Source organism: Bos taurus, chromosome 3 (assembly GCF_002263795.3).
Source record: "Bos taurus isolate L1 Dominette 01449 registration number 42190680 breed Hereford chromosome 3, ARS-UCD2.0, whole genome shotgun sequence".
In the NCBI taxonomy this organism is placed as follows: domain Eukaryota; kingdom Metazoa; phylum Chordata; class Mammalia; order Artiodactyla; family Bovidae; genus Bos; species Bos taurus.
This window is the reverse complement of record NC_037330.1, coordinates 58,273,725-58,286,457: the sequence shown is the minus strand read 5'-3', so window position 1 is coordinate 58,286,457 and position 12,733 is coordinate 58,273,725. Positions and strand designations below refer to the sequence as shown.

The window sequence follows — 12,733 nt, the reverse complement described above, 5'->3', positions numbered from 1 at the left end:
AAAAAAAGAAAGGTAATCTTGACTTTAGAACCTTTGAACATGTTATTTTAAAATGAAACCGAAATTCTGGCCCATCCTCAAACATAGTACAAGGCACTGGGGAAGTCAAAATCTGCATGATCATTCTCCCCACCAATATTCTCCACATACATAATATTTGATTACAATGAACAAGAAATGTGGCAGTAGGGAAAGGGAATTCCAGAGCTTGTGGTCATGACTATGGAAAAAGGAGGGGAGAGAGGGGCCTGCAAGTGTGGGAGGAGGATAGTGGGGCTACAGAGAGGGTGTGGTATGTGTGGGGGTGTTTGTATGTGATGGAGCTTGTGTTTGATTTGAATGGAAATTATTTTGCTGTGTTTTCTTTACCATACAGAGATGATTCAGCTGATACCACAAACAGAGCAGAATCTCTTAAAATGTGAACCCTGGTTTTTGCCATGATTATTTTTTTCAATTCCATCATTAAGAAATTTCCATTATCTGTTTCCCAAGATTCCTTTTTTTTTTTTTTTTTAATCTTTACTTTATAGAAATATAGTCGGTTTACAATATTACATTAGTTTCAGATGTACTACATAGTGATTCAATATTTTTCTAGGTTATACTCTATTCAAAGCTATTATAAAATGTTGGCTACATTCCGTGTGCTGCACATTACATTCTTGTATCTTCTTTGTTTTATATTTAGTAGTCTGTACCTCTTAATCCTCTATGCCTATCTTGCTCCCCTCCCCCCAGCCCTCCCCCTACTGGTAACTAGTTTGTTCTCTGTATCTTTAAGTCTGTTTCTATTTCATTATTTTCAGTTTTTAGATTCTACATATAAATGGTAACATATAGTATTTGTCTTTCTCTGTCTGACTTATTGCAGTAAGCTTAATATCCTCTAGGTCCATCCGTGTTGCAAATGGCAAGATTTCACTTTTTTGGCTAAGTAATATTCTGTGTGTGTGTGTGTTGTGTATACCACATCTCCTTTATTCACCTGTTGGCTAGAAGGTTGCTTCCATATCTTGGCTATTGTAAATAATGTCACTATGGGAGTTCCCTGGTAGTCTAGTGGTTAGGATTTGGCATTGTCACTGCAAAGGCCTGGTTGGGAAACTGATATCTGACAAGCCACACAGTGCAGCCAAAAAAAAAAAAAAAAATTTTTGTATCTTTTTGAATTAGTGTTTTCATTTTCTTTGGATATATACCCAGGAGTGGAATTGCTGGATCATATAGTAGTTCTAGTTTTAGACACTGAAATTTTTAAAGCCCTGAATATAATTTAGCAGGAACACCATCACAGGCAATCAGTTTTTGTTCTGTTGCTAAAGCTATTGGATATATGCTAAAGTGATTCTTTTTTTTTTTTGGTCTGAGTGACAAGAAAATAATGTTTAATCAATATGCAAATCAAACAGTCTCCACTGGCATTATTAATCTAGAAAGAAATAATTGCATAGTTACTAGTAAGAGGAAGAACATTTAGTCTATACTTTCAAATGGGACAATCATTCTAAAGAGCTGTTCACTGGCAAAATTTCTCCCCAAGTTAGTATAGATTATATGCTATGTCATAAAAGATAACAATCATGAAGTATTTTTTTTCAGTATTTGCTTTTAGAGAAAAATCCTAAAACTTGTAGAGACTTCTGATGTCAGAAAATTATGAAATGTAAGAGTGTATTTAGCAATCAGGGTGACTTAGCTCATGGTAATTGGCATATGTATAATTATAATTTGCATTCCAGTTATTTAAACTGAGATATCCTTGATCAGGTTGAACATACTGTGAATAGAAGATCTCTTTTTCCAAGAAATAAGGTGCAGACAGTCTTTGGAGAATGGCCTCACTGAACTGGTAAATTAGCTTTCTCTGGATTTTAATGATTTCCCCAGTTCTTCCATAATTCCTCAGTGCTCTGGCCATTTTCTGATAAGTCATGGTCTTCCGGTTGCCTTTTTCTTTTCCCCAGAGTTGGGCAAGTTTTTCTTTGTTTTTTGATACAAACTGAAAGATGCCTTCGGTTTGATCTATCCACTGAATACAAGATGCCATCTCTGGATTACATAGGGATTCATGAAGGTATTCAAACAGTCGGAGCTTCTTCCTGCCTTTTCCTCCCTTTTGCTGGAGAAGAGCAGGTTGTACCAGCTGGTTTTCAGGGATGTTCTGCAGAGATTGATGAATATTTCCTTCAAAATAGAGGTCCGTAGCACTGTTTACTACTGTTTTCCAATTATAGATGGGTTCCTCTGCAGGCTGCACACCATAGCTGTTGGAATTTCCTCTGATATGAGAACGGTGGTTGATAAAAGCCAGGTAATTTTTGTAATCTGAGGAGTACTGAAAGTCTCCAGTTGAATGCTGCCTCAGTACTTCAAAAGCATCTTCAAACGCTTGACCCAGCTTGTCTTGTTCAGCACAAGCCATGCTTCATTAAAAAACTGACAATTCTGTCCATCAGAGGCCAATCCAATATTTACAAGTGCTCCAGGTGGAAACAACTTTCCCCTCTGAAGCACAGATCTGCAACACTCTCCCCAAGATTCCTTTGATACAAAGCCTCTTTATCCCATAAAAGTTCCTTTTAAAGATATAATTATTTTGTTTTTAAAAGTCAAGTATTTTAAAATATATTTTTATTTTGTTTTTGAAATAAGAGTTGCAATAGCTTTTACAATTTCTAAAAATAAGCTTAGAAATCATGTTCAATTTTTAGATAAGGTAATGAAAAATGGTGCTTGGTAAACTCTGACTAAAGCTTTCAGATTAGCAAATTATCCTTCACTGTCTTGAGATAAAGATATAGCTTTGGGACTTGACAAATTGGATCCTTTTTTTCCCCTCCCCCAGATTCACACAAAAGAGGCAGGGATCTTATTTCTTTTCCCAATTTTAGCATTTGCTCAGCTATCTTTTTTTAGTGGAAAGGGATATTCATGGTAAAAACATTAACAGGCTCAAACTGTAAACAATAAGTTGCTGAGTCATCATTTTCAGAATATCTCAAAATTCTTTAGAAGCTAAGTCTTGAAAATCAAATTAAGAGATAATAATGATGAGGGTGCCAATGTCTTAATCCTGGTCTTTTATGAAACTGCATTAGATATTGGTCTAATCTTTTGGTTGTCTGGGTCAAATCTACAGTACATTGAGATATTTCTAAGAGAGGTTTTATATAGAAAGCCTATTAACATGTGACAACACTCCTTGCAATGAAGATTAATGCAAGACAATTACTATCACTTTAAGAAATAATCTGTGTGCTTATCATATTTGTTAATTAGTTGGTTAGGTTCAGACTTAGTGGAACAGGAAGTATACCTGAGAAAGTATGTAACTGGAAGTAAATAAAAATTTTCTGTTTTGGAGGAGAAGGTAGATGACAGAAAAGGAAGGAGAGACAAAATGAGTAAAAGAACATTTTTATAATGCATCACTAATCCTGGGTTAATAAACTGTTCCAGCAAATTACATGCAGTGTGGCTATCATGGGACATGGCTATGTCAAGGCCATGCACGCTCCTTTTTTCCCTCATGTGTTTTTTATTATTGGCCAAATTTAATTACAAGCTATCAATCTTACCATCCTGTGATCTAGTCAATAAACTCAGGGCCAGGAAAGATGGTCAATACTGCTCATCCATCTGAACAAACATGCAAGTACCTTTGGGCCTTGAACTCCTGGGCTTCCTGGTGGGCCTGACGAACCCTTTGCTCCTTGAGGACCTAGAGATCCAGTCAGTCCTATTCTTCCTGGGCTGCCTCTGATGCCCTAAAAAACAGATAAGAAATGAGGACTGGAGTAGTTCTTAGGATATCCATCCAGAGACTCAATAAGTAAGGGAAGGGTTGATGTGCTGAAAGGCTGCTATTGATACACTGCCCGGGTTTGGGAGTTACCCTGGGCTTCTTTCGCAAATAAACGAAATGCTTACATGATGTTTTGGCTTACCTGAAATCTCTAATTATAGTCAATGTAATGGTCTTGGGTTTTTAAAATAAAAATACCTAGGCAGTACAAAGTCCACCAGTATCTCCTGACTAAAGAGCCTAGATATGAAGCATGTTTGTTGTATTCTAACTTTTTGTATTATACTCTGGTGTGCATGACAAATCTAATAACTGATTAATGTATCCTTAAGAAGGATTTTCTTCTTATTGTGGTCATTATTTCTCAATATTTAAAAATACCAAATCACTACATTGTACACTTGAAACTTATATAACATTATATTAACATTTCATTAAAAAATAATATTCTTTTTCAATCACATTATTCCAGAAAATTTGCTTCAAATAGCTTAATTAGAAATAAAGTTTGGGGAGCATGTGTATACCTGAAATTTAAAAATGTTAAAAATTATTAAAAAAAAAAAAAAAAAGAAATGAAAAAAAAAAAAAGAAGAAATAAAGTTAAGTAAGTAAACAATATTTCCTCAAAGCCAAATCCTAAAACAAGGATTTTTGTAGAGCTTGTGAGTGAAGGATAGTTATTACATTTTCATATGTTTAAAAAAATCAAAAGAATAATATTTCAAGACACAGAAATTATATGAAATTATAGTTTCCATATCTATAAACAAAGCTCATTCATTTGTATATTGTCTGTGACTGTTTTGTGCTAAATGGTAGAGTTCAGTAGTTGTAGCAGAGGCTCAAAGGCACATATTGCTTCCCACCTCTGACTGTTGTGCTGAAAATTCCTGTGACGCAATTATAAATGGACAAATGCTTCAAGCAGAACATATATTGACTTGCTGTGAGATTTTATTATCACTGCATATCCATTGTATCAAAACAAAAAAAGAAGAAAAAAGTCGACTTTGAATGTTGTATTTTTAAGGTACAGTGGAATGTGGATTATTTTGTGGTCAAGCTAGATGTCAAAGTTTTGTGTTTATTATGTGATGACACGACAGCTGTGCTTAAAAAAATACTATATACATCAACACTATTATACCAAGCACTTGACACAATATTCCCACTTCACAGAAATGTAACAGAAAAATTAGGAAAACTAAAATGGAGTATCTCATCACAATAAAAAATTCTTCACAAAAATTTGAAATGGAGTTGCAACTAAAGCAAAGTTTGTAAGTGGTTCATTTGTTAGTCCAATAATGAAAGTCACTTATTGATAGACAATTAAATCATGCAGCAAAAATAAACTTGTTTGTTAGCCTTTTGGCAAGAACAGTTGCTTGAAATGTCAAGGACATTCGAGTACTATCAATAGTCAATTAAAAAACCAAGGCAAATATTTCCAAGTGGTTTTACTTGCCTCTTGATCAATCAATAGATGTTAGTAATACTACTATTTATTTGAGGAATCAATGCTGAGTTTGAAGTGCCTCCAAAGTTAACCCCTATGAATAGTTGGTGGAGTAATTATAGGTAAGAGTAACTTCAAGTAAGTTAAAAAACTAAATCAGTACAGACTGATGTGGAATCTGCTAAAATGTGATAAAATTGATAGCAACAGATCAGAAAAAGATGAACTAGACAAATTAACAAAACTTGTGAAAAAGTTAAGATATTTAGAGCTATGATTATTCATTGTATTTTATTCACCAGGTACTCTGAGGAAAATACTTGAATCTACAATACGTTATTGAGCCAGTACTATCAAGAGTGAACTCCATTGACTCTTGTAAATTTAACTTTCAATGGTTCTGTGAATTTTTTTGTCAAAATAGAAACTGAATTTCCTGACTCTAACATGCAGCAGTTTGATGGCTTTGCAGGAATAAAGCTTCACTGGGCTTTTTGAGGTTAAGACTCAAGGTTTTCTTTGTATAAGAACTGCCCTCAACCTCTATTACTAATGTGGTTTTAGAAATTAAATTTTGCTGCAGATTTATTTAATGTTTATCTGTGAATTCAACCCCAAACTGCAAGGCAAAATAATGCTTACATGTGAAACATAGTGTGATAAAATCATTTTGATGACAACTAATATTTGAATCACAAGTAGTTCAAACAGCTTTATACACTTCCTCTGAAAAATTGAAATAAGTGAGATCTCCATTTCCACAAAAAGTTTTGGTGGGTAGATATTCTGAGCGCAAACACTTTCAGTAGGATTTTTCAGATCTAGATGCAAGAAATTTCTCTATTTCAAAATGAATTTAACTATCTGAGGAGTTTCAACTGAAACTTCAACTGGAAATAACTAATGTACAACATAATGACATGCTTAAAAGGCAACTATCAAGAGAAGAACCTAGCAGAATTTTACAAATTCTTTCCAAGCAATGAATATGCTAGATTAAAATCATATGCTCATGAACTGCAATATTTGGCAGTACATGTCTATGTGAAAAGAATGTTCAAAGATGAAATATGTAAGACATGCAAAATATCATTATGTCAGCGTTAATAAATGAAATATTAATGACAAGAAACTGTAATAAGCTAAAGGTTATCTCCCATGCAAAAGAATCCCGTTTTTCTCATTAGTAGACTTGTATCACAAAAATTATACTAAATCAATACTTAAAATCCATAAAAATTTATTTTCTTTCTTGTTACATAAGTTCTTAAGCAATACTCCTGATTTTGCTTTTTGCCTTGCAAACTCAAAAACAGTTATTAATATTTACAGAAAAATTTTTCTGACCCCTATTTTAGGATATTATTGTTACTTTCTGAGTTGATTCCTGGGATACTAAATTGGGTTGCACAATAGTTGTTCTATGCATTGAACAACATTTGCTGAATATCATCTATGTATAAGGAAAGTACCATGGGGAAGCCCTGTGAAAAACATAAACAAGATGTGGTTTTTATTTTTAAGAAGCCTAAAATTAAGTGAGAAAGACTGTAATATATAAATAGTTCTAATAAAGGCATAAATTAAAAAAAAAACATGAGATAAGAGATATAAAGTAAATACTAGAGAGGTTCTGAAGAGGGGAAGTTACCTCTGGCACTAATCAGAAAAGGAATTACTGAGAAGGTAGCCTTAACTGGAATATAAGGTAAAGATATTTCCCTAAAAGTTATAAAAGTGGTAGGAGAGATGACTGGCTCAAGATAGGCTAGAGTCATTTCTGTGGGGAACCTGGCTGGCAGAATAGGATTTAAAAAGTAAAGCCAATTTTGAGTTTAATGCTAAAGCATTTTTCCTTAAAAAAAAAAAAAAATCTCCAAATCATCATGTATCTTTCTATCCTCTTACTAATGGCAAAAAATAGTTCCAATATGCTTAAAAATTTACCTTTTCAAAGTAGATTTTCCTCATGATCATAAAACACTAAAGTAAGAATAAAATTGTATTTTACATCACTAGGTGCCATGTACTATGCTTGGTGCTTAAGGATATAGACTCTCATTCCTTAGCTTGACCTTTACATCTTTCTTTGTCCCAATCTACATCAAACATTTTCTCTCTCACCACTTATCTATATTGGTGGCTCAATATTTGTGAGGAACCTTTATGAGGGTAAAATCTTGATAGAGAGAAGGGGAATGAGGGTGGGAAGTAGGGAGGGAGAGAGATCCACATTGTGGATTTAGGATTCATGTGGTGGGGTTCTTCAAGTTTGCTTGCACCTTATCCTAAGCTAGTCAATGAGCCTAAGCTCTTTCCCTTTGTTTTTTTTTTTTTGTTTGTTTGTTTTTTTGGCCTTTTGGCTGAGGCATGTGCAATCTTGGTTCTGGATCAGGGATCTAACCCATGTCTCCTGCATTGGGAATTGGAAGCACAGAATCTTAACCACCGTTACCTCCATGGAAATCCCTCCCTTTTCTTCTTACAATGTATTTTACATTGATTTAATTTGGTCTGTGAGCCTTTTGGGTCCATACCTCTGGGGTAGATTATCTGGTAGTGTACTTTCCATACGAATGATGAGAACCGTGGAGATAGGAGATAATGTCATTTAAGAGCTCATCATTACAAATGAACCCAAATCTATTCATAGTCATTTGAAATTCTAGGATACAGAATTTCAGAAATGTTTAGGAAAGACCTAAGTCTTATACCAATGGCCAGGATTCTGATGAGAATATGACTACAGGAAAATCCAGTTTTAAAAACAAAGTTTGGGTAAACAATGCTTCTCCCAATAAAAAGAGGTTAAAAAACCGGAAGAAACCAATGGCCTGAAGAGAAAGCTGATTTTACAAAGTCATAAACAAAAGACAAATGAAGAAAACAACTACAGCAGACCAACAAAGTAGCTTCAGAATTAAACTAGCTGAAAAGTTGTAAACTATGGATCAGTATAATTTTTTTTTTTTTCTAAATGGTGGGTTGTCTTTCAAGACTGTGTGTATCCTATGTCTGAATGTATTAGAGAAGTAATGGATTCCAGATGGAGAGAACACAGAACATGTGAGAGACCACTCTAGATGATTTTAGGACACCACAACATTCTACAGTTCTAAAATAGTACCACTTCACCTCACTTTATTTGTAATTTAGGTATTGGAAAAAAAAATCTTTATGCTCAAACAGAAAAAAAAATGTATCTTTTGGATGACACATGAACAATGGACAGTCAGAGACTTGCCAAACACTCCTGACGTCAATAAGTATTTTTAGCGAGAATAATAAAGGCCATATGCCTAGTCCGCAGGGTTAACTGTACGCTAGGAACTTAATTTTACTTGCAGTACTATCAGATATTTCACACAGCACAAAAAATGTGTTCCAAATCATTTACTGTTCACATTGGTTTCTTAGAGAAAAATCTGAGGAAAGTAGCAGAGTGTTCTGTACAGAGTTCCAAGCAATGTTTCATACAAGTAGAGAACAAACATTTCTTATTATGAATACACAGATGGATGAGTGATTTTGTGTTCAAGAGAAACAGACGCTAATCCCTAGGAATTCTTTCCAGTGTCTTCTAAATGATTTGTCTAAAACCAATTAGCAAAGGATAAGTCACTCTGAGCAAATTTTAAAAAGCAAATAAAATCAAAATTACCATTAATTTGTTCAGAGATGCTGAGACCAATCAACAGTTTACCCAAGTCTTAGAAATGTTAATAAAATGGTAAAAGTACATGATGTCTCATGGCCAGAAACCTCCATTACCCTCAGATAGAAGCTAGCCTCCCTGCTGAGAAGGGTTTTGACTCTGTAGGAAAGTGTCAGTTTTGACAGGACTGAAGCTGATGGCCCCTTAAGACTTGCATCTCCAAGGAAGCAAGTACTTGGATCAATAATGACTATATCAACCACCTCCACAAGAGTTACTTCTGTGGAGAGTCGTCTACGTATTGGTAATGGCAATATGGTTGTGTTGTTTTATCTAATCTGATGTCAGTTATGAAAAGAAAATGAAGTTGCTTTTCACTTTGACTTCTCTGCAGGGAAAGGAAGGAGTAGCTTAAGTATAAATATGCCGTCATCCTGGAACTAAATGTAAAGATCTGGTAACAAAAATGGGGCTATTGTACATATCAGAGGATAGGCACAGAGAAATATTTTGGAACAATGATGACTACTTTGGATTTAATAGTGAAATATACCACTGCTGTTTGAATGCCCTTTGGTTTAGCTGTCTTATTCTCATTAGAATGGAAACAAACATATTAAGAAAAAGAATGTGTTAAGTAAACTTTGGGCTTCCCTTGTGGCTCAGCTGCCTGCAGAGTGTGGGAGACGTGGGTTTGATCCTAGGGTTGGGAAGATGCCCTGGAGAAGGGAAAGGCTACCCACTCCAGCATTCTGGCCTAGAGAATTCCATGAACTGTATAGTCCATGGGGTTGCAAAGAGTCAGACACGACTGAATGACTTTCATATAAAACCCCACATTTTAAGGAGGATTAGCAAATGAATACTATGTTTAAAAGTTTGAGTAAGATGAGAAATTTTTGATGTTAATTTCATTGATTTTTCAACAGTAGATTGATAAATTTTAAACTACACAGAACTTCAAATTGGTTTTGATGTTTTTATCTAAAGTAAAATTACTAGGAGAAGAGTTTTATCTTTTCCCTACTGCCAAGAACACTCCTTTGTGCTCAATCATATGTTTATATACTTACTTGTTGTATGAGAAAACAGTAATTAAAACTAATGTAATTTCTATAGTACAAAAAAATAAAGATGATGACCTAATTTTTTTTTTTTTTTTAGTATAATATTAGGCAACATAAATGGGTTTTCCAAAGTGGCTCAGTGGTAAAGAATCCACCTGTAATGCAGGAGCCACAGGAGATGCTGATTCAATCCCTGGGTTAGGAAGATCCCCTGGAGGAGGGCATGGCAACCCACTCCAATATTTTTGCCTGAAGAATCCTATGGACTGAGAGGAGCCTGGCAGGCTACAGTCCATGGGGCTGCAAAGTTGGACACAACTGAGTGACTGAGCACAATAGTATATACATATATATATATATTGTGTGTGTGTGTGTGTGTGTATATATATATACATATAATATACACTATATATATACACACACATATATATATAATGTGTATATATATATATAAACAATAGTATATACATATATATATGTGTATACACACACACACACACACACATGCATACAACATAATGTACCATATTTTTAAAGTCAGCAAACCAATGGATTACAAAAATAATACTTTGTTTCCTTTAATCCAAGCAACTGAAAACACTTCTGTTTAAGTAGGAATTTCTCATTTTATTTGGCTTACTAAATATATCCCTCTTCGGAAAAAACTGGCTGTTTAAAAATACGTGGGATAGCAATTATTAGGTGATTATGTGCAGGGCTATATTACACATAAATATTGCAGCATTTATAACATTTTCTTGCAGGGGCAATCATAAATAATGTGGCCAAATGTTAAAATAAGATTTATGAACGAGCTATATACTAAAATTAGGAGGTAACTTTAGTTTTGAATTGCTAAACCTGTTAAAATCTATGGAACTCAGAGTGGGACTGAACTGAGGCATGTCTTAAGGTAGTGGAGACAAGTCTGCCTGACTAGGTCTGTTCTCAAGAGCATATACAACTGACTCTTGTTCAGTTTTAATAGATACAGGCATTTCAACATTGTATTACCTCACAGAAATGAATTACTCATTCATAGAACAATTGATGGTTTATCGTTCTTGCAAAACAGTGTTTCAAATGCCACTATAATATTGGACAACATTACTGTATGCTATGAAATCTCCTTTACCCAGGCCTCAGCCTATAATCACGAGACTAATGGCGGGGGGGGGGCATGAAGGAGGATATTTCACCTATGTCTTTCACTTTTAGCATGACTAGGCAGTCATACCACTATGAAGAAATGAAAATCCATCGTTTATTTAAAAAATAATAAGTCTATATCCATACTACCTTACTTGATCCTCAGGTAATCCTGTTAACATGCCAAACTTTATCCTGACTGGAGGTCTTTTCATTTGGGTCTTTCATATGGCAAGTTCTTCCCTCATTCTTTAAATATTTGGTTTACTCTTCCCTTCAGTCCTTAGCTCAAGTGTAAGCCTTCTCAGTGAGTCCTCTATAGTCTATAGTCTTTCTTAAAATCTATTTACCATTATGCTTTCTTTCTTGCATAACTCTTCCAACCATTTAGAATTACTTGATTTGTTTATAGACTACTACTCAATCATTAAGTTGTTTCATATTAAATTGTGATTTTTTTTTTTTAAGGTAAAAAATGGTTAAATGTCAGCAGTTTCTTGCTGTTCCATATATGTTCCAAGAGGGCAGTTCTTTGCCCATCTTGTTCACTGCGATCTTTCCTAACTCCAGGCTCATACTGTAACTGAGCAGGACCCTATGGGGTCTTCCCTAGGACAGTCCTATCCCCCCATATCCTCTGCTTTAGCTCCCCTCTGAAGTATCTACACTATAATATCTAATGAACATTTCTTGAGTTGTTTCACACACAGTTCAAGAAGTGAAAGTCACTCACTCATGTCCGACTCTTTGCAATCCCAAGGTCTGTATCCCACCAGGCTCCTCTGTCCATGGAATTCTCCAGGCAAGAATACTGGAGTGGGTTGCCATTCCATTCTTCAGAGGATCTTCTTGACCATGGATTGAACCCAGGTCTCCCAAATTGCAGGCGGATTCTTTACTGTCTGAACCACTAAAACCCTCACCAAATGGAAGAAATTAACTACCTGATAGCTATGGGTATGTGGCCCCCAGTCCCACCGGCAGCTAAGGATTGACAATGTTAACCCTTCTGACTACCCTGTAACCTCACAATGAACCAGAGAATTGTTTATGAGTCAAACACACATCCTGTGATAGCCCTCCTTAACTGTGCCTTTCAAAATGCTTTGCTGAAACTCATCTGAGAGTTTGGGGCATTTTGAGCACTAGCTGTCTAGGACTCCTTGTATGGTGACTTACAGTAAACACTGCACTTTCCTTCACCGCAGCTTGGTGTCAGTGAATTGGCTTTACTGTGTAGGCGAGTGGACCCAAGTTTGGTTCAATAACACTCTTAAGTACTAAACAAATATTTGGTTACTGAATGTCAGCCTAGCCACGAAAATTATTATGGAAAAACAATAACGCAATAAGTGCATGCAGCCTACCAAGCACGTCACATACAACATCTCATTTGATCCTCATAAAGACCATATGAATTAGATATTACTGTATCCATTTTATAGATGATTCTTAAGTAGCAAGCACATCTTAATTTTAAATTCCGTCTCTAAAGTCATAATTATTATGCAAAGAACATTTGTTCTTCAAATATTTATTGAGTTTCTTCTAAATGGACCTGACACTATGCTAAATACTAGCGATACAAAAAC

General features: G+C 35.0%; 2 protein-coding genes across 4 annotated transcripts in view; both read right to left on the bottom strand.

Moving 5' to 3' along the window:
- The window catches only part of COL24A1 (collagen type XXIV alpha 1 chain), a 392,387-nt gene that overhangs the window by 41,447 nt on the left and 338,207 nt on the right, over positions 1-12,733 (bottom strand). For all 3 annotated transcript variants that reach the window (XM_024990097.2, XM_024990098.2, XM_024990099.2), the window contains exon 49: positions 3,663-3,770. In XM_024990097.2, coding sequence (XP_024845865.1) covers positions 3,663-3,770 — 108 coding nt within the window. The remainder of the gene's footprint in view (positions 1-3,662; positions 3,771-12,733) is intronic.
- On the bottom strand, positions 12-2,603 carry LOC785006 (transcription factor Spi-C-like). The gene has a single exon (XM_059885103.1). It carries the CDS (start codon positions 2,423-2,425, stop codon positions 1,679-1,681), a length of 747 nt encoding a protein of 248 aa, XP_059741086.1. The 5' UTR covers positions 2,426-2,603; the 3' UTR covers positions 12-1,678.